This window comes from Pseudonaja textilis, chromosome 2, assembly GCF_049901715.1.
Source record: "Pseudonaja textilis isolate UNSWEBS1 chromosome 2, rPseTex1.2, whole genome shotgun sequence".
NCBI classification, from domain to species: Eukaryota; Metazoa; Chordata; class Lepidosauria; order Squamata; family Elapidae; genus Pseudonaja; species Pseudonaja textilis.
In genome coordinates this window covers 38,527,353-38,553,363 of record NC_141991.1, presented here as the reverse complement: position 1 = coordinate 38,553,363, position 26,011 = coordinate 38,527,353, and the positions used below count along the sequence as shown (strand labels likewise).

At 42.1% G+C, this 26,011-nt stretch overlaps 1 protein-coding gene and 1 long non-coding RNA gene across 2 annotated transcripts in view; one reads left to right on the top strand and one right to left on the bottom strand.

Annotated features, from left to right (window-relative positions):
• Positions 1-26,011, top strand: part of SUMF1 (sulfatase modifying factor 1) — a 76,118-nt gene that overhangs the window by 33,514 nt on the left and 16,593 nt on the right. The window contains exons 4-6 of the mRNA XM_026722524.2: positions 16,560-16,642; positions 24,906-25,028; positions 25,403-25,517. Of these exons, the coding sequence (XP_026578309.2) occupies positions 16,560-16,642; positions 24,906-25,028; positions 25,403-25,517 (321 nt within the window). The remainder of the gene's footprint in view (positions 1-16,559; positions 16,643-24,905; positions 25,029-25,402; positions 25,518-26,011) is intronic.
• LOC148126831 (uncharacterized) overlaps positions 1-26,011 on the bottom strand; it is a 59,437-nt gene that overhangs the window by 23,207 nt on the left and 10,219 nt on the right. The gene's annotated exons all lie outside the window — the stretch shown is intronic.

Genomic DNA, 26,011 nt, shown 5'->3' with positions numbered 1-26,011 from the left:
GGACGTCAGGAGCATTGAAGCCATTGTTTGCCATTCAGAAAAGAGAATATTATGGTTGTTAGAGATATTCTCCAGCATGGCACGCACATAGGGTGACTTTAGACCGTAGTTGGTGGTGGCAGATTTAAGATCTTTCATAAGATTCCATTCCATGGGGGCATACTGAGCAACTGGATTGCCTCCTGCCACTGGGGCTTGAAGGATCATGGGGAAGCAAGAAAGATCTTCTGCATTAATCTTCCCATTAGCTAAAGCTTCCTGAAAGGTGTTACAAGCAAGGGGAGGGGTATTAGAGGGAAGGAGTCAGGTTTTGTAAGGGAAGATTTTGAGGCTGAAAGGCTGTAGGGAGGGGGAGGGGGGAAGAGTGGGGAGAGGAATGCGAGGAATGTAAGGCTTTTGTTGAAGGGAGGAGGGAGGGGGGGGGGGGCGTTTGGAGACAAAGAGTAGATGGGTGGACTTTCTGCTGGAAGAGGAGAGGGGGATTAAGGGGAGAGGAATGAGAGGAATGTAAGGCTTTTGTTGAAGGGGAGGAGGGAGGGGGGAGGGGGCTTTGAAGGCAAAGAGGAGATGGGTGAAGTTTCTGCTGGAAGAGGAGGTGGGGATTAGGCAAAGAAGCTGCTGAAAGAGCAGGGGGATTAGACAAAGAAGCTGCCGAAAGAGCAGGGGGGATTAGGCAAAGAAGCTGCCGAAAGAGCAGGGGGGATTAGGCAAAGAAGCTGCCGAAAGAGCAGGGGGGATTAGGCAAAGGAGAAGGAGGGAGGGAATCTTGTTGATTCAAGTTGAATCAGAAGAAGGATAAAAATGTCAATCGCAGCCATGAGCGCTCTCCAGGTACAGAGAATATGTGGCGCTGCCTGAGGAGGTTGATGGATCCATTTCCCAATTTTCTCCCATGTGGAGCGTTTAAGAGTGCCATCCTCGGAGTAAGCTGGGCAATGTTTTTGAAGATAGAGGAGGAAAGATATTATAGCTTTCCTTGAAAGAGGAAGGACTGTCATGCCATTAGTTCTTTGCAGAGCATTGGCCTTCCTGACTAAAAAATGAAGTTCATCCACATGCTTGGACAGAACTTTGGAAAGTGGGGAGCCCATACTTACGAATGCGCTTTACCGTTGCCGGTGGCGTAGTACAGGAGTCAGGGCGACGCCTCCCTAGAAAAGGAGCATCGTTGTGAAGGGGACGTGAAAGCGATCACGTCGGGGTCACCAGTTGATGAGTTGCGGGTCCCAATACCAGGATGAATCAGCTGACGACCAGCACCCAGGCAGACTGTCTGGGTGGGCTCCTCTTGATGGCAAAGATGACAGCGACACAAAGGTTTCTTTTGGTGAGAGGAAAAAGCCCAGAGCAAACTTTGCCCCTCTCTTTTATTGTGCAGCAAGCAGGGGGGTGGGTTTAGGTTACATGAGGTTAGACAGGAACAGGAAACACTGCCATATATGGTTAATCCTTATGCTATAGCTGACTCAGGATTTTATACAGGAACAGGAATCATTGCCATATATGGCTAATCCTTAGTGACTCAGGTTTTACACGTAGCTGTTCCTATAGTGTCACCCTATATATGTATTGTATGTGTATTGGGTTGTCTGTGTACATGACTTCCTACTGATGTGTCATATCGCAACAATAAAATAAAAAAAAACATTTTTTTTAAAAAAAGAACTGATTTATATGCTGCTAGAACTAAAATCAGTGAGCCAACGCATTCTGAACCAATTGCAATCCCTGCATAGTTTCTAAGGGGAGCCCCATGTAAAATGCACCGCAGTAGTCCAACTGGGTGTAATGGAGGCTTGAATTACAGTAATGATGTTCTTTTGCATCAGGTACATTTGCAATTGGTGCAGCATAAAGGGCCCTCTAGCCACAGCCTCCAGGTAAGAACTGTGAGTCTGGAAGAAAACCCAGGTTGCAGACCTGTTCCTTCATGAATAATGCTTGCCTATCAGATACTGTATGAAGTAGAAAAGCAAGTCCACCTTGGGTTGATCTCTCTTCTAGGAGAAATCTGTGTCTTTGTCACAAAGATTTGCTTTGCATTCTGCTACTGCATCCCTTCAAAGAAATTATTATGCTTGTCTTGAAAAAGCAAAAGATCTAAAATGGAATGGGACTTATTTACATGCCTGAAAACATAAAGACAGGAGTATTAAACATAAACCCTTGCAGTGAACCTTTGGAAACAGCATGACAACCTACCTCCTGTAGGATGTTATACAGAAAAAAAAATAGTCTTTTTTTTCTCTGGTGTGCGTGTGCGTGTTTTGTTTTACTACTGTAAGTCAAATGTCAATCCTCAGAGCAGCTAATCGGGGTATTATGATCCTTGCCTGAACTGGGAATTCCTGTCCCTGATGTTTGTAGGTTGGGACTGGCTTCCAGCCCGAATTGTTGAGCTCTGCTGCTTCCTTTGAAAGATTTCCCCTATTTGGTTAGAGTAATTTTTAGAGGACTTTTCTTTTGCCTTGTTTTTCAAAATGTATTATTAGGACATTTTGGCATGCAGAACATCATCTAGAAGGCATAGAAAAATGATACTATTCTGATTATTTTGGCCAGTAGCCTAGCAAGGCAGGGACTTGCTTTTCTTTAATTTAGCATTTTAGCTTAGCCAAATGTGGTTCCTCTTATATTTTATATAAAATATAAAAGTAAATCTGAAGAGATAACATTTGTTTCTTTTCTTTGTTTTTAAAAGAGCTTTGAAAAGTTAAATCAAAATGGTATTAGCAGTGCTTTTTAAAATTAAAAGCCGTAGCTACATGTTGTCCTTGACCTGCCCCCTTCAAGCTATATGCAGTATAAAAGCTAACAAGCCAGGAGAATGATTTCTTCAGCATAATATAATAACATAATAGGGGCGTGCACCATCGTGCCGCCCATCCCTGTCCTATTGTCCCCATTTAATCGTACCTATTTTCTGTATTCTTACTCATGTTTATACTTATACCTATTATTTTGTAAGCGATTGACAAATCAAATAAATCAAATAAATAAATAACTATGCAAGCATCATAGACATAGCTTTTGACATCATCTAAGAGTTTTTTAAGGATAAAACTTGAAAAATTGATTTACACGTTAGAAGCTTACTCCAAGCACAAATGGCCAAGCCCAAATAGCATGCAAAATTAATTTTGTTTGAAGATTAATGATTCATCCACGGTAGAACTGTAGAAACTAAGAATACAGGTAATCCCTGGGTTACAAGCATTCCCTTAGTGAATATTTGAAGTTATGCAATCAGCACCCCCTAGTGTTTACGAACAAGTCCTGAAATAACGAATCTTGCACCACCAAGGCAATTCTTCGCCCTTATGAACAACCACAGAGGCTCTGTGACATTCGTCATGCACTTTGATGTCCAAAACAGAGCTTCAGAGCCCACCCCCTGCCCCTCTGATGCTCTGTTTTGGACTATGCAGGTTTTGCCAGGTACTTTGCTGGCCAAAATGGAGGTTCGCTCCGGGCGAGGCCTGAGCAGGCCTAAACGGAGCTCCGATTTGGCCACTGAAGTGCCGGGCAAGGCCTGCCCACACCAAAATGGAGCTGCAGAGGGACGCACATGGCTGAGAGCCTGGAGAGGAGACAGTTGGCTAGATGTTCGCATGGTAAGTGACCCGGCGCGGCAGGTTGGGTGGGGAGGAAAGCAGTTGTGGGGAGCATGAGGTATTTCAGTGGGTAGGAGAGACTTTGAATGGTCTTAAGTAGGTGGCCTGTTCTACCACTAGCCTTCCCCCCCCCATAGACTTCCCCACCCTGAAATATGTCATGTGTATGTAACGAAGCGTGCATTTGATCAGTGAATGTGTGGGCAAAGAGAGGGAATAATCCCATTCAAGGCACATGATTCACTCCCACGAATCCTTGGATTACAAATGGAAGGGGCGTTGGTTCTTACCTGATACGCTTCTTTTCGTAGAGCTGTTGAGAGTGTCCAGGTTGGGAGGAGCTCCAGTCTCGGCTCTCACAGGCTGAGCTTGAGATTGAGGAACGCCCCTCACCATCACGTGGTCCTCCGGGCGCGCCCCAGTTTTGCGAAGACGAGAAGGAAGGTCCTGTTCTCATCTTACTCAGGAAAAAAATATTAGTTTGCTCGGTCGAACAGCAGGGTTTCCCACCAGACGGCCTACGGGTGGGGCTGGACACTCTCAACAGCTCTACGAAAAGAAGCATATCAGGTAAGAACCAACGCCCCTTTTCCATAGAGCTGTCTCGAGTGTCCAGGTTGGGACATACCAAAGCTTGGCTAGTCCTGCGGGCGGGCTCCCGTCTGGAATGGGACCTCTCCTGGAACCCTGATGACCCGCTGGAGGACACGCCCAACAGGAGAACCCCTCGGAGGTTGGAATGCCTCAACGAGAGGGCCTGATGAAGGAGACGGGGCTGTCTAAAGGTAGCCCTGCCGGGGACGCCACGGATGCTTACTGAGACCGTGGGGCAAGGAGACTAGGTAGAGCGGCCAAAACCTTGTTAGGGACCCGGTACGAGGAGCCCGGGCAGAGGCGAGGATGGAAGTTCCCCTGAGAAGACCTAGGCAGAGTGAGGGGAGGCGCCCTCAAAAACTGGAGGGTCACCGTTGCGAGGGTGGCGATGGGACGCCCTAGGGTGTTATGGGATAGACCCTGTTGGGAACCCCCCTGAGAGAACTCCAGGTCAGAGTGGTGGAGGGGAGACGTGAGGAGTTCCCAAACTGTGACCTGTGCTAGTGGGGACCAAGTTTGGTTCCGCCCAGAGAGAGGCGGTCGGCCCTGCTCAAGAGCCAACTGACCGAGGACCGCCCCAGAGGGAACTAAGGGTAGTAGTGAGGACCAGGGCAAGGGGTCCGTGTATCTGGATTATGAGGCTTTGGGCCGGGGGCCCAGAGAGGAACCCCAGCTAACATGGGGTGGGGATAAATGTGTTGCCGGCCAGATGTCCTGGGGCAAGGTGAGGAGGACAAGGGTGCTCCAGACTATGAGCCTGCGTCCGGGAGCCGTATGGTCTACCGGGAGTCTTGGTATGGAGAGGTAAGGCAGATATGAGGATTAGGCTTCCCCAACGGTTTGGGCAAGGCTGAAGAGAAAGAGATTTTGCAGGAGTTAAGTGTCAGAGTGGAGCCAGACTAGGCGAGAAGCCTGAGGAGGATTGGCTTTCTCGCTCTCCTTCTCCTCGTTTTTATACTTGTTTCTTTCTTTTTTTGGGGGGGGGGCAGCCACCTGGGGGCGACTGCATTATCGGGAACGATGGAACGAACCTCTCCCGGATCCCCGGGAGGGCTTCCTGGACGAGGTGCCTCCGGACCTGTCTGGTTCCGATCGGTCGGGAGGCCTGTAGGGAGAGGATTGGTAGTACCTGGAGAAGGAGGAAGAGCGGGAAGAACCTTGGCGAGAAGAGGGAGAGGAACCTCTGAAATCAGACCTCCTAGCAAGAGAAGGGAGATATTTGCGCTTGTTGCGGGTCTCGGCCAGGAATGGGTCGAGAACCGGTCCAAATAGCTTCCCCCCAGAGATGGGGGCTGATGCTAGCTTAGCCTTGTTTTTTACGTCCGCCTGCCAGTGGCGGAGCCAGAGAAGGCGACGGGCAGTGACCTGGGACGAGATGGCCCTGGTGGAGAATTTTGCAGCCTGGAAGGTGGCGTCTGCAGAGAACTCGGCCGCGGCCAGGATCTTGGCAATATCCTGGTGCGCTCTGAGATTAGCTGCGGGGACGTGCTGCTTGAGCTGCTGGAGCCACTTGATGGAGGTTCTGGTGAAAAAAGACGCGGCCATGGAGGCCCTGACCGCCCAGGCGTCAGAGAGATGAGCGCGGCGCAGGGCCAGATCAGCTCGTTTGTCCTCGGGCTGGAGAGCTTCGAGTGACTCGCTGGGAGTTGAGCGGGAGGCCAGACCTACTACGGGCTCGTCCACAGGGGGGGGATCGAGCAAGATAGAGAACTGCGGTTCAAGATTGAAAAACCGCTTGTCCTGGGCGTTGGGAGGGAGGAGGCCCGAGGAGGCTAGCTGCCTTGAGACCATGTCAGAGAATATGGGTGGGACAGGAATCACTTCGGTTTCCACCACAGGCTGGGAGAAAATAGAGTCGGGAGGAACCCCGATGCCGCTGGGTTGGGTGGGTGGGGAGGGTTCAGGCCTGAGGTATTCCTGGCCTTGAACAGGAGGGACCTAAATAGATGTGGTTTAAACAGCCCCAGAAAGCGCGGGCTGGCCTGGAGAGAGGCCCTCGTCCTCCGACATGTCCCCTTCTGGGGGCCTGCTCCCGAGAGGAGTTCACTGTCTACGATAGACCCCAATTCGAGATCCTCCTCGTCCCCAAAGAGGGTAGGGTCCCCGAGTTCCTGGGCCTCCATCTCCTCCATCTCCAAGGGCAGGGTCAAGTCCCCGTGGAGAGCTACCTGACCATGCGAAGTTGCTGATCCTCGAGCCTCGGGGGCCTCAGGCCTAGGGGCCAGACCGGTCAGCTGCTGAAATTGTTGTGCTATCCCGTGCCGGATGGCCAGCTCCATCGCTTGTTTGAGATTTTCGGGAATTTCCACCGTGGGGGGTGGGTGAGGCTCCTCCGGGCGCAGACCTGCAGCAGCGGGGGGAAAGGTGGCCTCAGGGGCCTGTCCAGGCTGCGATGAAGAGGCAGAAGCAGGGGAGGAGGGAGGATGGGTGGAGGTAGAGGGAGTGGGATTGGAAGGGTCCAGAGGCACAGAGCTTGACTCCTTAGAGCGTCTGTCAATCTCCTTTTCAAGGGCCCTGTGTCGCCTAAGGGCATCCCTTTGAGAGGCTTTGGATGTTTCCTGTGCTTGTTTGCGCAGGTGGTGAGACTTAGCCTTGGCCTTCAGGGAAGTGCCACGAGATGCATTGTCGTCTGCCATCTGGAGAGGAGAAAGGAGGAAAAGCTCTTGATTAACATGAGGTGATTAGCAAGTCTGGACACAGCCTAAGCAGGGGCCGGAAACCCAGTACTCGCTTCGCACCCCCTAGGTCAAGGGCAACAGAGGTGCTTTGCACGTTGTTGAGAAGTAGGGCCTAGCCCAGAAGCCAATTGCCAAAGATGGACGCCAAAAAAACGTCCCTGCCGGGCGGACCGGAGAAGGGGGATGGCGGAGCTGCTACCTCCCTTGCTGGGGAGAGACTGTGTAGCCAGTAGACTCCTATATCTAGAGGAGTACCAAGGCAGGATTGCAAGTTACCAGCAGGGATTTGGACATTCCAAGGATCTGCCCAGGAATCAAACACAATGCGGCATGCAGGTAGGCCTCGAGCAGTGGCAGGCGTCCCTGGGGCTACCAACCAAAAATTTTAAAGTAAAGTGCCATCACGGGTCCTCGGACAGTTGCACGTTTGGATGCGGCCTACGTGAGAGGCCGGGGATCCTAGCGCATGTTTCGCACCCCACTTTTGATCAAAAAATTTTTTTGTATTTAAAATAGGAGGCTGTTGCACAGCAGGGCCTAGCCCAGAAGCCAATTAGTCAAAAGTTGAACGCCAGGCAGCTACCCCTGCCGGACGGACCGGGGAAGGGGATGGCAGAGCTGCTAACTCGCCTGCTGGGGAAGGGCTACAGAGCCAACTAACCCTGGTTAGCCTGATAGAAACTAAGCGCAAACAGGCAAGGATATAGGCAGTCCGGAGTCTGCCTATAAAACATTAAGAAAAACCCTGTTATAGGCCTCTGAAAAATGGCGCCCGGCCATGCGGCCACACACAAGATGGCAGCGACTCCTGCCACTCCCAAGATGGCTGACGCCACAGGAGCCCAAAATGGAGGCGCAATGACGAGGCAATCCCCAGCGGCGGCTATTACCCAGGAGAAGTTAAAAAGGCCCGGAGGCCACAAAGAAGTACCTGGGAGAGGCAGGGAAGCATCTCCTGGGTTAGATGGCGTTCGCGGGGGAAACGGCGAAAGAACAAAACCAGGCAGGAAAGAAACGATGCAGCTTCGCACGGAGTGAAAAGGCGGCAATCGGAGGGGGCAGCGCTCGAAGCACTGGATTCTCCCTTAAAAGGATAGTGAAACAATTCCCCTTAGAAGAAAAAGGCTCCCTAGGGAGCTCAAACTTCAGTTTCCTGCGCTGTCTGAGAGTCCAAGTTGATCAAAAACACGAGGTGCTAGAACGACCAGGAGCAAAAGGAAAACCAGCCTAACTGCCACGAGGCTGAGCAAAAAACTGGGGCGCGCCCGGAGGACCACGTGATGGTGAGGGGCGTTCCTCAATCTCAAGCTCAGCCTGTGAGAGCCGAGACTGGAGCTCCTCCCAACCTGGACACTCGAGACAGCTCTATGGAAAATGGGCAGGATCCATTACATTTGTAACTCAAGGACTACCTGTATTGAGAATTTATGATCATAGCAAAGTTAGTGTGAAGACAACTCTTTTGTTCAAGAATAATTAGTTATAACACCATTATTCTAGACTATATACCATTGCCTTTCATTTTCAGGATATTTTTTATTGTTTTTAATTGTTTTAACTGTTGTATAGTTTTAGAATTGTAAGCCTCCTAGACTCCTTGGTTGAGGTGGGCAGCTATAGAAAATGAATGAATGAATGAATGATGGATGGATAGATGGATGATTACAAGGTTCATGTGTGCATTCAAGTTTGCATCAAGGTTCATGTGTGCATTCAAGTTTGCATCACGCTTCCCAATCACACCACCCAAAACATGGGGTAGATATTACAAACGATCAGAAAATAAGTACAGACCTATCTAAAAAAGTGAAATCTACCAATCCCTGGATGCAGATTTCACTTTCTTAGATAGGTCTGTACTTATTTTCTGATCGTTTGTAATATCTACCCCATGTTTTGGGTGTGTGATTGGGAAGCGTGAACTGGCACTTACACAGTATGGAAAATCAGTCATGCTAGTACTGCCCCTGATATAGTGTGTTTTGGATCTATTCCCGTTGATATGGTCATTGTTTCTATGCAGTTTGTTAAAAAAATAAATCTGAGTTACATACTGCCCTTTTCTGACTGCGTTATGATGCACCACTTGTGGCATTGTATCTGTTATATTACACACAGAGTAATGTAATGTGATTCATATCACGGACTACTGTCAAACATCACCCAGAAATGCCTCTGTTGTATCTAGAATCTGAGCTTTCACTTGTCCAGCCATTCTTTTTTGTCTTGAACCTTGAGTGTTTTGTGCTGTTTGGCACTTTTGCAGGTGAGATGCTTGTACAGGCAGCAGATGATTTTCACCGGAAATCCAATGCAATTGCCATGGCGGCAAAATGCTGAACAGAAGTAGGTCATTTCAGTGTAATTTTGGACGCGCTTTGGAAAGCCTAGCTGGGGAAAACTGCAGAAAAGTGAACACCTAAGATACTTCATCTTGTAAACACTCACTTTCCTTCATCTTGTAAACACTCATTTTCCTTTCCTTTATGACTACCTTTCTGATTTGGAATGACCAAAATACATGTCCTTGCAAGCAAGGCACCCACAATGAAATAAACAGGATTGAATGATTGTTGTCTTTAGAATTGGAAAGAAAGAATTGGGACTGAAAATAACAGACTAGTTATAGCTTAAATATCAGGGTGTTTTAAGGCACAAAGGTGATAATTAACTTTGTATGTATTGAATCTATCCAGGTTATTGGAAAATCAAGTGCTATTTACCAAGTGACAAAGAATTTATCTTTACTCTGTTCTCTTTCTACTAAGGGACTGCCCTTTTCTCCAGTAGCCTAAAAACATTTTTAAAACGATTTTTTGATGATAGCTCCTGAAAGTAAACATCTATAGGTAAAAGTTGCCAAAAATGTGTCCTTGTTCCTAGAAGCACACACATTTTGACCAATAAATAACAAGAGATCTACATTGTGTCTCCACTATCTTAGCTATTTAAGTGGAAAGCTTGTCTGGAAAAATATCAGACTGTGATTTTTTTCCTTTCCTTTCAGTGTAGGTGTGATATTCAAATCAAATGACTTTATTGCAGTCATTAACCAGTAGAAAGAATGAAGAAAGAAAAGAGAAAATTTTCAAGTATCCAGAACATCCAAATGTAAAAAACAGGAATGATACATAAAAAATATGCCAAAAGCCTTCTTATTAATTGAAATTAACCTAACATATAAAGTTATAGAGTCCTGGCAAGTCTGAGGAAGATACAGTGATCGTGTGTCATCACTCAAAACCTGGAAATCTTCAGGATTATATCATAAAGTAAAAATTGCTTGTATTGATGATCAAAGTATCCTGTTTTACTGGCTAGGATTGGGAAATTCTTTTGGGTCTGATGTTCGGCAACTTCAAAATCAACTGAGAGATTCCTTGGTGTTTCTGTTTTAGAGGAAAGAACGTCTACTCTAGCATATTGAGTGAATATTAATTACCAGATACCAATAGCTATGTACTTATGGATACATTTCTCAAGCCCCAAATCCATCGTTTCAATGTTCTGTTTCCAAAGGAGTCAGATGGAGTTCTCTGAGAAGTCCAGAACCAAGGATTCACCCAAGATTCATTTGCCTTCAGTAGTGTCATTTAATTTACCAAGACCATCTCTGGCCTAGTTACATATAAAAATCTGTTACATAAACTCGTGGTAACTTCAGCTGTAATTTTAAATACATTTATTATATTTAAATCCTTCCTTTTCTTTGGTATCTGAAGGCAGTGAGTTCTTGAATTTTCTTGTTGTGATTGACCCTGGTTTTGAAAAACAGAGTTGGGTTAAGTAAAATCAATTCTTAAATGTCTCTCTTTACAGTTTTCAACTGCTAGCTATTCCTGGTATTTTTGTAAGTTAAGTATAATGAGATAAAACAAACATTTCACTTCAAAGGGACATTTTCAATTTGGAGACACATGTCAATTAACCAAAAAAACCTAGAAGTATTTTCATGAATTTGTAAACGACTAGCTAAGTGAACACTCAGCTTCAGAACAAATGTGCCATAACAATATTCATTTCTTCGTTAATGTAATACCATGACAACCTCTGATTTGGCTGGTATAATAATGATGGCACCGCTCATGACATGACACACTTTTTTGCAAAGCCTTAGATTTAAATTGTACACTTTTGAAAAGAGTAAAATTATTCTTTTACCAAAAGAGAATATATTGTTCACCTGAGAACATTATGTGTCTGTTATTCTCATTTTCTAGATGGAGAATAGGTGCAGTAAAACCAAGAGAATGCAATCACCTCTATATCGTATATTACATGTACATTAAATGTTATTATGACAATAATCAAGATGACAATGGAGCACACCTGGGTTTAGAGAATTCGATGACAAACCTGTGGGTCTGATCTCAAGTACATATGGCCCAACCATTGCAAAACCATTTCTTGTGTCTGTATATTTATGCTGGATGTTTTAGGTATTCATCTGAAAGCACATATAGGTTTATATAGGTAAAGCTATAAGTTATGAGACAATAGTTTCAGGCCCTAACTTATTGTTGCAAACAAGTGGCAGAAATTCACATTTCATATTCATAATTGTCTGTCTGCCAGTAATTTCTGTCAATTGCAGACGTACACTAAGAATGGAAAACTTCAAATACTGTGATGCTTAAAATTTGAATTTTCAGTATGAAATAATCACTATAACTTTAAAATATTAAAGGTGTTAAAACATAGAAACTGGATTAATTTAAGCAGGGAATATGCCATACTTAAAAGTCCAATATTTATGGCAGTATGAGAGTTTTTGTTCTTTTCTAATGTATCAGTGGTGGGATTCAATCACATGAGTTTGTCTTCCGTACATACTTGCAAGCTATTGTTTAATGCTACATTTTGTGAATCTTTCTACCTCCATTCCTCTCACCTTTTATTTCTCAGTATAGGTGGCACTTTTTACCATGTAACTTTTTGTTTTGCTTAATGGAAGAGCAAGATACTTATGTGCAAAGCCATGGAAATAAAAAAAAAAACCTCTAAGATTTTAAGGGAACCTAGATAAGGTCTTAATACCTTATCAATGATACCTTATCAATAATAAAGAGTTCCTTGCAGTGTTTAGTGATGCAGCTGTCCTCAAGAATGTCATTTAGTTATATTGATGCCAACAACAATTTTCTATGTTTGAAATATATGATTAAAATACATTGGCAAATATGCAAGTGTTTTCCTCCAAGATTTGATCTTGGGCCCTTTAATAAACCATAAATCAGTTAAAATGCAAAGAATCAAATGATACAAAAGTAAGAACTACCTTGAGTATCAGAATGTATTTTCAGCCCTGAAATGTAATCTGGGAGGCATAAAAACACATCTAATGTGGATCACTGCCTTTATTGTATTGCTGAGTGATACATCCAGTCCTTGGGATTGACATGACTTCCTGGCTGTCCTAATACTCCTGTCAAAGTCTGAGGCAGCGCACTGTTCAAAGTGGCCACAAGGTACGTTTTGGAATTGTTACACATGCACAGGGGGAAGGGGATGCATGGGGCCACAGATGGATGTCAGTGATGGGGCTCATGCTGGGAAAGGAGCCAGCTGTGATCAGTTTAGAAGCCATCCAGGCCTGAAGAGTACTTGCTGGAGCCGGGCCAAAAAAATACTTGCTGGAGCCAGCCAGGGAGCAACAGGGCTGCAGCAAGAGTAATTGCTGCAGCCAGCTGGGAGCAACCAGGAACAGCAGGGTGGAGCATGCTGAGTTCATATAGCCAACTTGCTAGCAGAAACCAGTAAAGCTGAATAGAAACCTGTTTACTTGTATTGTTCATCACGTGCCAAGCTGAGACTCCAGTAAAGACCTGTTCTGCTCACAGTGTGGCCTTTTCTTTTGCTGGCTTGGTTGGAACCATGACAACTCCCATATATTAGTAAACATTTTCTTTGAGGATGTATATGTTACTTTCAAGACTGGTTAACTTCTCTGTCCATGATGATCCGAGTATTCTGCTGTCAAATGATAGCTTGTAATTATTGTTAAAAGTTGCTAGTGGTAGTGACGATGGGGAATGTATATTTGAAAGGCATCTGTTACAATGAAGAAGATTTGCTGGGTTCTTTGGTATTCTTGGTGATTCTTACATTGGGATATGTAAAGGGTCCTAAGTTATTTGTTTTAGCCTATGCTTAGGCAATTGCAATACTTTGGAATTTGGAGAGGGGATAATAGCTTTGAAATCATGCAGATGCTTTGCATGCAGCTGTTTCCAATTCCTTTTTCCTCCTGAAAATCCACAGTTAGACTAGCTAGATGAATCTCTGACTTTATATATAGAAAGCAATACCTTTTATCTCTCCTTCTGGTTGGACTTACAATAAATTGAGGAGGCAACATCAACTGTACTTTGTCTATTTGACAACTTTATATTATGTCAGGAAAAGGATCTCATGTTCTAAAAAAGCAACAGGGAAGATGGCTTGATAACAGCAGATACTTGACCATATAGCTATTCAGTTGTTCAAACAGGAATCTTTCCTAGTGAAACTTGGGAAGGCCAAAAGTGAAATCAAAAACTTGAATGAACTTCTGCAGTTCTGCTTCTCAATTTGAAAGTGCTAGTGTACTTTCTATAAAGATTATATCTCTATCAGATCCTTGTTCTAGTAGATGCCAGAAAAGAGATATAGAAAACAGTAACCTCTGTCAACTTCTGGTCACCTGAATTTCTGCAGCTCAAATCTGGTAACTCTTCCAAAGAGTAAATTTGGATTCTGTGTGGATAATGAAAAACACACATGCTTGGCAGAGTTTGAGTTCGCCCTGCTTTGTGTTTGGCTAAAGATTTAATGATAATAAAAATAATAATGGGATTATGTCAAAGGGGAGATCTATCAATAAAGGAGAATATTTGTAGCTTGGTGTTGAAAGGAGGGGTCCGTGGTGCTCTCTGAACTTTTCTTGCAGATGTTTCATTACCCAAACTAGTTAACATCATTAATGCTAGTCTAGCACTGATGATGTTACCTAGTTTGAGTAATGCAATGTCTACAAGAAAACGACCAAGCTCAGAGAGCACCAAGGGACTCAGAGATCGATCAATTCTGATAATTCTGATGTCTGTACAACTACTAAGATACATGATCTTGAAAAATTAGTACACAGGTCTGCTTTTTTTTTGTTAAATCAGGGATCAAGGCAATTGCTAAAGAATATATTCAGTCTCTCAAATATGGTCATCAAGCACTTGATATAAGTCATTAATTGCACAAATGGGTATTTAACTTACATGAAGTAAATTCTAGATTTCACCAGTGGTAGGGAAAGGCTAGCTGGTTTCATTTTGGAGTGGAAGACAGGGAGTAAATGTCATAAATAAGTATTTTTTTCTATCCATGTATAATGCTGCTTAAGTTAATTTGCAGCTCATCTGTATGCTCTTAGGTAACACCATGAGACTTTTAAAAATGCTGTGCATTAGAAAAGCAATTAAGTTCCTTGATTGTAAGAGAGGGGTTGTGTGTTACATAATCTTGTTTTTAATCTTTTCCCTAATTAGCACAAAATCTAATTAAAAGCTTTTCAGCATTCTTGAAAAACAATTGAGAGATGTACATTTAAGCATTTATCTTATTTTTAGAACAAGCAACTTGAAACATAGATGATGTCAATAAATAACAGTCACTTTAGCAAGAAGCAAGTTTAGAAGCAAGTTTCTATTAATCATTTTGATAGATGATGTGAGGATTTTATTATTTACAGTAAATTATATCCAGTTCTCTATATTGCAGCACAGAGTATAAACAGTACATCATATTCTCTTCCTGTGATCTTTGGAACTGATGATCCAAAGAATTATGATATTTACTTATTTAAAATTAATACAGTTTTTGAACCTTCATAGCTGAAGAGAAAATCTTGAAATGTTATGCCAATAACATATCTTTCTTTGAATACCAGAGTGGTTTTTGAATAACTAAGAAATCACACTGTTGCATTTTGAAATCTTTGCTGTGATTGCTTAATATTATCAAGTCTCAAGCAGACAGTCCACATAAAGGATAGGATAATTGTAGGATAATTGAAGCTGTTGTACAATAGTTAGAACATGTGTCTATGCACATTGGTGCTAAGCATGGTTTTCTTCAGATGCTCTATTGCTGATTTTGGAAGCTCCCCAATGAATGATTATTAGATTATGGTACTTGGTCACGAACATCCATGCTCATTAACCACAATGGGCACAACAGAAACTAGTGAGAAAACACACAGGTAGTCCACAATTGACTTACAACCACAATTGGGACCAGAATGTCTATTGCTAAGCAAGATGATTGTTAAGTGAGTCACACCCAATTTTGTGATCTTTTTTTGGCACAGTAGTTAACAAATCACTGCAGATGAATCACGTGGTCATTATCCAGGAAATCCTGCTTCCCCATTGACTGTGATGTCCCAGAGTGTAACACAAACATAATAAAATCCAAAATGTAAATAAATGTCCTTTAATGCTTCCAACTTGGCCCCACTGTTCAATAATTCTCAGTTGGAGATAAAACATACTCAAAAATAGTCTTCAAAAGAAAGCAATACAGTCCAAATTTAATGAGCAGACAGAGGTGAAAATAAAAACCAAACAAACTACAATGATGAAATTTCCACAACGGAACAGGAGAAATATTTAAATAAATATTTCAAGGAGATAACAAGGCACACTCTGTTGGAAGGATGCCAACCAAGATAACCTCAAACCAAAATAAAACCTGCTTTGTCTCCAGCGTTTGCCAGAACGCAGGTCCAAACCTTATGCAGTTCTCACACCTGCAGCCCATGAAGAGGATCAAGGCCCTCTCCTCCCAAGTAGACCACGTCTCTCCCTTATCCTTTCCTCCCTGTGTGCCCGAGGCTAGGGCCTGGATAGGGGATGGGCCTGGGTTCTCCTCTGACTGCTCAGCTGGCCTCTGCCCTTCCCCAGCCTCCTCCACAACCTCGGAGCCACACTTCCACTCCCTGTTCTTCCTCTCCCTCAGAGTCAGTCTCCACTGACTTTGCTTGTTGAAAGCTGGCTGGGAAGGTTGCAAATGGTCATCACATGACTTTGGAATACTGCAGCCATTCTAAATACATGCTGTTTGCCAAGTGCCCCAAATTTTGATCACGTGACTGTGGGGATGCTGCAACAGTCATACCAGTGAGGACTGGTTATAAGTCACTTTTTCCTGTGCACTTTTAATTTTGAACATTTGCTAAGCTAATGATTGTAACTCAAGAACAACCTGTAAAGATATAATCACTGATATCAAATAGCATAAAGAAATTGATTTCATAACTGATTCTAAATTGGAAAGCTGAGTTTCATCTATGAAAGATTTGAACTACTGTTTGAAATTATGTTAAGATACTGGCTTTTTCCGAAGCAAATAATTACCCTTTCCTAATTTGGATAACATTGAAACTATGGTTAATTTGAAGTGGGGGGTTGGTGGTCATTTTAGTTGATTTTGGTTAAATTGCTTACACTGACAAAAACCTGGATATACAGCAAATGTTTATTTAAATGGACATATGATCATTCAAATACCATCACTGAAAGCACCGAGTCATATGTGTCTTGTCTCTGTTTTCTTATTGCTAATGGCAGCTGCCTGATATAATTAGCTGGATGGGTAGGCCTTCAGAAGAACGCCAATATTTTCTTTGCCTGTTTTTTAGGTTGCAATTGCTCCTTGGTGGCTACCAGTTAAAGGAGCCAATTGGAAGCACCCAGAAGGCCCTGATTCTCATATCTTAAAGAGGTGAGCCCCAAACAGTATTTAGTTTCTACGGGTTTTTTACTGAAAATGTACCAAAGTCACTGAGAGATACTTTAATACACTGAACTAAGCATCACTAGACAAATAAACACAAACAAGTTGGTGTTGTCAGAATAAAGGAACCTATCTAAATCAGATTTTATTTGGGGGTGGGGGAGATTTCTTGTTAGAATTTCTTATTAGATTGCCAACACAATCCTAAACTGCATTAATAGAGGGTTGGAATCAATATCATGTGAAGTATTAATACTGCTTTAAGAAGCCTTAGTAAGACCACACTTGGAATATTGCATTCAATTTTGGTACCACAATGTAAAAAAGTTGTTGAGATTCTAAAAGAGTGCAGAGAAGGTCAACAAGAATGCTTAGAGGACTGGAGGCTAGAACATATGAAGAACAGTTGCAGGAATTAGCTATGTCTATTCTATTCTATTCTTTAGCCTCCCCCTATAGAATGATTAGGGGAGAATGATAGAAGTGTTTCAGTATTTTAGGGGCTGCCACAAAGATGAGGGAGGTCAACCTATTTTGCAAAGCACCAGAAGGCAAGACAAGAAATAATGGATGGAAACTAAGAGGAGAAGCAATCTGAAACTAAGGAGAAATTTCCTAGTGGGGAAAACAATTAACCAGTTGAATGGCTTGCCTTCAGAAATTGTGCATGCTCCATCACTGGAGGCTTTTAAGAAGAGACTGGACAGTCATTTTCTGAAATGTTAAAGGGTCTCCTATTTGAGCAGGGGTTGGATTAAAGGACCTCCAAGGTCCCTTCCAACTCTGTTATTCTATGACAATCCCAAACCTTACCATTGGCTGCAACAAGTACCGGCTGATGTTTCAAAGATCATTGATTTCTTGAGATATGCTACATCCCCTTGATACATTTTATATGAGGGAGGGGAGGTCCTATAACTTGCTAATCACTAAGAAGATGAATATTTTGGTGTTGGAAAACGTATTCATATGTAAATGTATCTACTCATACCTATCTGTCCTGTATCTGATAATTGTGGTTTTGCTTGCTTCTCATTACAGTTTCAGTAAATAAATACAAAACATATGCATGTATTGATTATGAAGGTTGCAAGGATACAGGTAGTCCTTGATTTACGATATTGATTGTAAAGCATGACATCACATGATTGCACCACTCAGTGACTACAGTTCCTGCAGTCCCAATTGCTGCTGTTAGGCAAGGACTGCATGTGTCATTAAGCAAGGACCTCATGTGATAGTAATTTCCAAGTTCTTGCTGTCTCTCCCTTTGGCTGCAGTGAATGTTGGAAATCAAAGATGATTTGCTATGACCTGCTGTGACATCATAATTGAAGGCAGGCACTAAGTGTCTGGATCATGTGATTGTAGGGACACCGTGACAGCCAAAACTCAAGGACTGGTTATAATTATCCCCATTCAGTGCCATCACAAATTTGAACAGTCACTGAAAAAGTGGTCATAAACCCAAGGAACACCTGTATTCAAATTTTGGGAAGGCTGTATTTTCACTTTTCATTGAAATTTTAAGCTAGCTATTGGTATATACTTTATTTCTAGTGAATTATATTATCACATCTCAAGTATAAATTAGATTTCATTTATATTAATCAAACTACAGAAAACCACAGGATATAACTAGAATTATTTTATAAAGAAAATTTTAAAAGGTTTAAAGGTTAGAAACATGTGCATTTATTTATGCAAATAGATTTGCTCCCCACATTCAGTACCCCACCCTGTACCTCTTTTTATTAAAATAAAGCAAAAGTTTTAATATGAAGTCCTCATTTTTCCTGGATTTATTTTGGAGAAAACTATAAGCCGTGAAATGGCCTTCATTACATAGTATTAATCAGTCTCTTCCCCTCAGGGCTGGTAAAAGCATTTGGCTTTTTTTCTTTTTCAAAAAATCTTTTATGACAAGAACCATATGATGATAATATCATCTTCAATGTACTTCTCTTACTTAGTCTCCAATGGGAAAGAATGAAAATGAACTGATTGCAAAAATAGAAGCATCCATTGTCATCAGGGAATTAAAGGGGAAAGAAAGAAAGGTCAAAATCAGTTCTAAATAAGTGTTCTAGATATCTGCTCTCTTTAACCTTAATGCCATGTGAAAGTTTATCTTCCTGATCTAGATCATGACACCTACTTATTAATCTAAGTGTCCCAGACTAGCGTTCTGAAATGAGGACACTTAAAAGAAGGGGCTATTTTCTACTGTGCTTAGAGCAAAGAATTCTCATTTCATACAATGTGGGGATGAAACAAGGGGCTCAGGTTCAGGGCTTGGAGAAGGCAGATGGGAAAGAAGGTTGTGAGAGGCAGAACTTTGGAGAGATGTGAGAAAGATTAGTACAGGCATTACAAAAAAAACAACAATCCAGTAGTCCCTTTTTTCAAGAGGCAACTGGACTTTCTGTTTTTTTCTTTGAAGACATTTCACTTCTCATCCAAGAATCTTCTTCAACTCTTAGCTGAGAATGAGCTGAAGAAGCTTCTTGGATGAAAAGTGAAACGTCTTCAAAGAAAAAACAGAAAGTCCAGTTGCTTCTTGAAAAAAGCACTTTTGGGACAACCGTGACCTGGATGACTGAGAATCTCCATAGACAACACGACTAGCTCGATGTCTGTGGATATTCTCAGTCATCCAGGTCATGGTTATCCCAAAAGGTGACTGTTTTCAAAAGGCAACTGGACTTTGTTTTTTTCTTCTTCTTTGACAACTACTTCTCATCCAAGAAGCTTCTTCAGTTCTAACTGACTAATGGCGAATGCAAGGATATCAGATAATTGCAAAGGATATAAATTCTTCCATTCTGCACCAGTCACTTAGAATTGATGAAATGTTTTCAAAGAAGAAAAAAAGTCCAATTGCCTTTTTGGGGGAAAAAAAACACTTTTGGGTCTACAGTAGCTTTTCAATTATAGCTAGACTATAGAGAAGAGTTGTACGTGTTTGACTGCTGTGCCAGAATGGTTTTTTCTTCATCCTGATTGGTTGGGAATCTTGGTCCGTGTTTATTGGTCTTGGAGTTTGCTGTGTTCTGCTTGATTGGTGTTTCTAATATCTTCTGTCTGTTTTGTGGCTTTTTTTGTCTTGATTGGCTGGCAACATTGTGTTCCTGTGTTGGAGGCTTTTAGTGCAGCTTGGCTCCAAGTAAATGGATGGCTGTCATTTATTAGGATGGTTTCATCTGGGTGCCTGGCTGGGGTGTGTTTCAGCTGGAGATGTCAGGGGGGATCTGTTTGTGCCCAGGTGTTTGCCTGGCTTGTGGTGTGGAGATTTTTTTGTTTGTGAGTGCAGGCTTCCAAATAATTGACAGTCTGGTGGAATCATCCCTTATATTCATGCTCTCAGGTCTTGATAACCCTGATACCTTCAGCTCAAACACACCCCAACCAGGCACCCAGATGAAACCTAGCTTCCTAACAAATGATAGCCGTCACTCGGAGCCAAGCTGCACTAAAAGCCTCCAATACAGGAACACAATGTTGCCAGCCAACCAAGACAAAAAAAGCCACAAAACAGACAGAAGATATTAGAAACACCAATCAAGCAGAACACAGCAAACTCCAAGACCAATAAACACAGACCAAAACTCCCAACCAATCAGGATGAAGAAAAAAACATTCTGGCACAGCAGTAGGCTAGCCCCAAATTTAAAACTGAAACAACTGTAAAAGTCTGACTCACAGACGAACACAATACAGAAGCCTGATGATGGCAGATGAGATTCTGCTGAAACGTTGCTACAATTTTAAAAGCACAACTATAATGACGTGGGAAAATACCCGAACAAAGCTGAATACCATACATGTATGTACCTGCGAAAACTTAAGAAAAAATAATAATATATATATATATATACACATATTTGTTTTCTGAGGTTCTCATGGGTATTTGTATGTGGATCTTTGATTGTTCGGGTTTTCTCCGCGTAAGATCGAAGTATCTAGGCAACGTTTCGATGAAGTCTCATTCATCATCTTCAGGCTTCTGTCTTCGGCTCTTGCTTCTCAGAGTGATGTGAGATTGCAGCTGCTTCTTCCTTTTAACTGCTAGTGGGGTGGGACTTGATTGGGTGGGGGCTTGGCTGTGTTCTGATTGGGTGGGGGTGTGTTCTCATTGGTAGGGGTTTGGCTGTGTTCTGATTGGTTGGGGGTTGGCCGTGTTCTGATTGGTTGGAGGCGTGTTCTGTTTAGGTGGGGGCTTGGTTGTGCTCAGGTTAGTCTTAGTTGCTGGGGGATTTGAGTTGGTGAGCTGTGATCTTGCTGTTTGGCTTGAGTTCGTGGTCATGCTGCATCTTCATAGTGGGTGTCGGTTTGCTTCATGTATGGCTCGGAGGGGTTTGAAGTGGGTAGTGATGCAGCTGCAGTGCAGCTTCTGGTCCGTGGTCGTGTCTCATCTTCTGAGTGGGTGTGAGTCTGTTTTCTACATGGAAGTGTGGTGGTGGCATCTTGTGTGGCTCTCATGGGTGTGGGTCTGGTGTCATTCTTCATGTTAGGTACTCGTCTGTTCATGAGGGCGGGTTTCCAAATGGCTGGAAGGCGGGAGGTGTCATCTCGTTTGTTCATGCTGTGTGGGCGTTTTTCTATCTCTATGGCTTCTCTGATTATTCTGCTGTTGAAGTGTTCGGTTTTGGCGATAGTTCTGGTATTTTTAAAGTCAATTTCATGTCCTGTGGCTTTGAGGTGTTGGACCAGGGAAGAGGTCGTTTCTTCTTTTTGATTGAGTTCTTATGTTCTTCAATGCGTGCACTTATTCTTCTGTTAGTTTGTCCAATGTATGTGGTAGGGCAGGCAGTGCAGGGGATTTCGTATACTCCTTGGTTTTCTAATTCGATTTTGTCTTTGGGGTTTCTTAGGATGGTGGATATTTTTCTGTTTGTGCAGAATGCTGTTTTTAATGTTGTGTTTTTGGAGGATCTTGCTGATTTTGTCTGTAGTGCCTTTTATATATGGGAGGAGGGCTTTGCCGTTTTCTTGTTCCCCCCAACCAATCAGAACACAGCCAAAACCCCTACCAATGAGAACAAACCCCCTACCAATGAGAACACACCCCCACCCAATCAGAACACAGCCAAGCCCCCACCTAATCAAGTCACACCCCCACTAGCAGTTAAAAGGAAGAAGCAGCTGCAAGCTCACATCACTCTGAGAAGCACAGAGCCGAAGACACAAGCCTGAAGATGATGAATGAGACTTCATCGAAACGTTGCCCAGATACTGCCAATCTTACGCGAGAGAAAACCCGAATAACCAAAGATACACGTCTTCTCTCTCTCTCTCTCTCTCTCTCTCTCTCTCTCTCTCTCTCTCTCTCTCTATATATATATATATATATATATATATATATATTCATATTCTGTGTAATGTGTTGCTTAAATGGGATCAAATAAAACATTAAACTGTAGGTGTCTCTTTTGGAGGTAGTGGACAAATGCACTTTAGACTGAACAGAATCAAACACTGGAACTAAGACAAAAAGAGACAAGGTTAAATGATGGGTAAGAATGGTATATATGTGTCAGTTCAACAAGATAGACTGCTAGACCAAGAAACCAATGCCATATAATCAGAACTACTACTTCATCCAGTTTCAACATTAACTCATATCCTTTATCCTTATCTTTACCTTACTTTCTTTTCCTCCTGATTTCAAGGCCACGCCCTAAAACCTATGTGAGCCTGATGTTCATTTCTTATTAATGAATTACATTATGAGGTAAATTTATGAAAAGCTTTCTCAGTATCACTTCCTTTTAATAGCTTAAATTAGAACCGAATAAAGACTGCTTGCAGCACCCTAATAATAGTCTGCAGTCTCATTTAGAGATACAGTAATAAATTGTAAGACAGAGAAGCCCTTGCAACAGCCCCAACAACTGAAGACTGTCCAAAATGTAGTTATCTACCTACTCACCTGTACTCCTGTCAAGATTTAATAGGCAGAATAATCTCTTCATTGACTATGATTAGCAATAGACTGAACCCTAGTATATTGTGTCTGATTCTAAGCAATCCATTATAGGATGGATAGTGATAAATTAGAATACATTCAGAAAAGAGCATCTAAGATGATAAGGAGTTTAGAAAGAAAAACATATGAAGAACAATTAGTTGAGTAGGATATGTTTAGCCTAGAGAAGATAATGCTATGTGGAGATTTGATAGCTTTCTTTAAGATTTTAAAGAACTGTTTGCAGCAAGCCTGCTATAAGCACAAACATGAAGAGCTTCTGAAGTTCCCACAATGGAGGAATGGTTCGTGAAGATGACAAAAATTGCAGAAATGGCAGTTTACTTGTTTGATTAGAGAGAAGACAACATTTAGTGAGTGGAAACTCTTCGTGGACTTTTTGCTAAGGTCCATTCGAATAATTTTAGTGATTTTTATTGGCATATAGTAGTTCAGTTTTGAGTATCCTGTAAGTAGAAAACCTAGGTTTCAATGTAAATAGAGATACATCATAAAACAACAAGGAAAAGCTATTGCTATGCTATAAAACAGGAGAAATCATGAAAATGACCCATCGGGCCTCAGAGTTTCCTAATGGAGAAAATGTTAGGTTACGTTGTCCTTGTAAAATACACGTTGCTAGGTTTGACAATGAAAAATTACAATCTGTCCTATGAGATATTAGCATACGGCACTTCATTTAATGATTTGGGTAGTACTAGCTCTGCCACAAGCAAACTACGTGTGATTTGTCCATATTTGCCCATGCTTTGTATGAGTACATTCTCTATACTCAAATAAAAGCACTGGTATTTCACAAGAGAAAAAAAATAAACATGTTGCTCTCTTTCAAAGACCAGAAGTTGATATTTGTTTTATATCATCTTTGATTTAATATTTGCTGCTGACCAAAAGTATGCATCTATGAACGTGTATATGTCAGTGTGCTTTATTTTCAGATAATGAAATGCTAAAAAAAGTTCTGAGTTATTTTTATGATTTCTTGTTCAAAACCATTGTCATCCAAGTTAAGACCATATTGGCACATTCATAGAGACATATAGAATAAATCCTCTGCCTATATACTTGGACTCTCTGCTGGGGTGTATTCCCTTCCTCCTAATATTAAATGGATTGAAAAGGGATTATATGTCTTTGATTAGCTAGAGAAAGGGTGACAGGTTCATATGTTATGCTATATATTGAAATATAACACAGTACTGGTCTGGTTTGGAAAAGTGATCAGAAGCTATGCTTCTCACAACACACTAGTTTTATTTGCAATGTGTACACCATTTTTCAAAAGCAGTTTTAGTTGTGATGTTGTGCAAAAGAATAACAGAAAAACAGAGTTGAAAGAGGTCTTGGAGGTCTTCTAGTCCAAACCCATGCTCCAGCAGGAAACCCTATACCATTTCAGATAGATGTGCTCAATCTCTTTAAACAAAAAACAAAAAACTTCAGTGTTAGAGCATCCATGACATTTGGAGGCAAGAAGTAAGCAGGCTTCTCAAAGGCCTGAATCAGACAATTAAAAACATCATGTGTACTGCTAACACATGACATTTGGTAGCCAATTTATTCCATTTTCCTTTCAGAAGCATACAATTACTACCAGGGATGGGATCCGACCGGTATAACTGCCAGTTCTGTTGCTCTGCATCACGCACACATGCATGAGTCGCGCAAGTGCAATTTACGACATGCTGAGCTGCCCAGACAGCTGAGCAGTGCTGCATGCAAGTGCGTAGCAGTTGGAAAAGACCCTTTTCCTGCTTTTTCAACTGCAGCTGTGTTGCGCAAAGCAGCTGCGGTTGAAAAAGCAGGAAATAAAGGTCAGGTAAGAGCCCGGGCAGGTGGGTGGGCCAAAAGAGCAGCAGACATAGAACCAATTCTACGTATGCTCTCTGTTTGCTGCTTTTCAGAGCAGCTGGTTCTACAGAAGTGTACAGAACCGGTAGAATCCTATCCCTGATTAATACTACCCTTTCATTTGTTATTCCCATTTTCTTTTTCCACAACCTTTGTAAGCTGAACTGCTTTACCTTTTGGTATGTCTGGTTTTTGTTTTTTAAAGTTGTATCCATTAATTAGATTGAAACTAACTCTACTGAGGGTAAGCATCCGTGTTTTGCCTTTATTGGTTTTGTTACCAGCGCTTGTTGTGTAAAACAATTCTGTGGTTTGGTAACATATTCTAACCCCTTCCTTTTGCAGAATCTTAACAAGTGGCCAACCAACCCTGTTTTGCTGTACCATTGGCTTTGTCTGTTTATCTCTCAGGCTGGATCATCCAGTTCTTCATGTTTCTTGGAATGATGCTGTGGCCTTTTGCAGTTGGGCAGGAAAAAGGTTACCAACTGAAGCTGAATGGGAATATAGCTGTCGGGGAGGTCTTGAAAACAGGTTCTCATCATTATTTTCTAATTTTCCAGAAAAATGAATTAAGCAAAGAAACTACTGTGTATCTTTTACCTAGTCTCTAAACTAAACAATCACTTTCTCCCTAGAAGTTAAGTTAATCCAGGGCAATGATATTGAGTTCATTGTATTATTAATGCAAGCTGCCAATATTTACATTTAAGGGGGGGGGGGTGTCCGTTCTTTCTTTCTCTTTCTGTTTCTCTCTCTTTCTCTCTCTCTCTCCCTCCCTCCCTCCCCTAATATGCCATTAGCTAACGATTTTTTAATAGTAGTCTTATTTTTTTTATAGTAATATGATTAAACAGTACAATTGCACAACTGCCTTCCTTAACTTTTGTCCATGCTTCTTTTGACAGACTTTTCCCGTGGGGAAACAAACTTCATCCAAATGGTCAGCACTATGCAAATATTTGGCAGGGAGAATTCCCTAGAAGCAATACAGAGGAAGATGGCTACAAAGGCACCGCACCTGTAAGTTAGTGATATGATAACAGAATTGAAGGGGCCTTGGAGGTGTTCTAGTTCAACCTCCTGCTCAAGTAGGAAACCCTACACCATTTCAGGCAATGGTTGTCCAATCTCATTTTAAAAACCTCCATTGTTGGATCGCTCACAATTTCTGGAGGCAAGGCATTCCACTGATTAATTGTTCTAACTGTCAGCAAATTTCTCCTTAGTTCTAGGTTGATTTTCTTCTTGATTAGTTTCCATCCATTGCTTCTTGTCCTGCCTTCAGCTCCTTTGGAGACTAGGTTGACCTCTTTGCGGCAGCACCTCAAATATTGGAACACTGGTATCCTGTCACTCCTAGTTCTTCTTTTCATTAAACTAGACTTTCTCAATTCCTTCAAGTGTTCTTCATATGTTTTAGGCTCTAGTCCCTTAATCAACTTCATTGCTCTTCTCTGTATTCTTTCTAGAGTTTCAACATCTTTTTTGTATCATGGTGAACAGAATTGGATGTA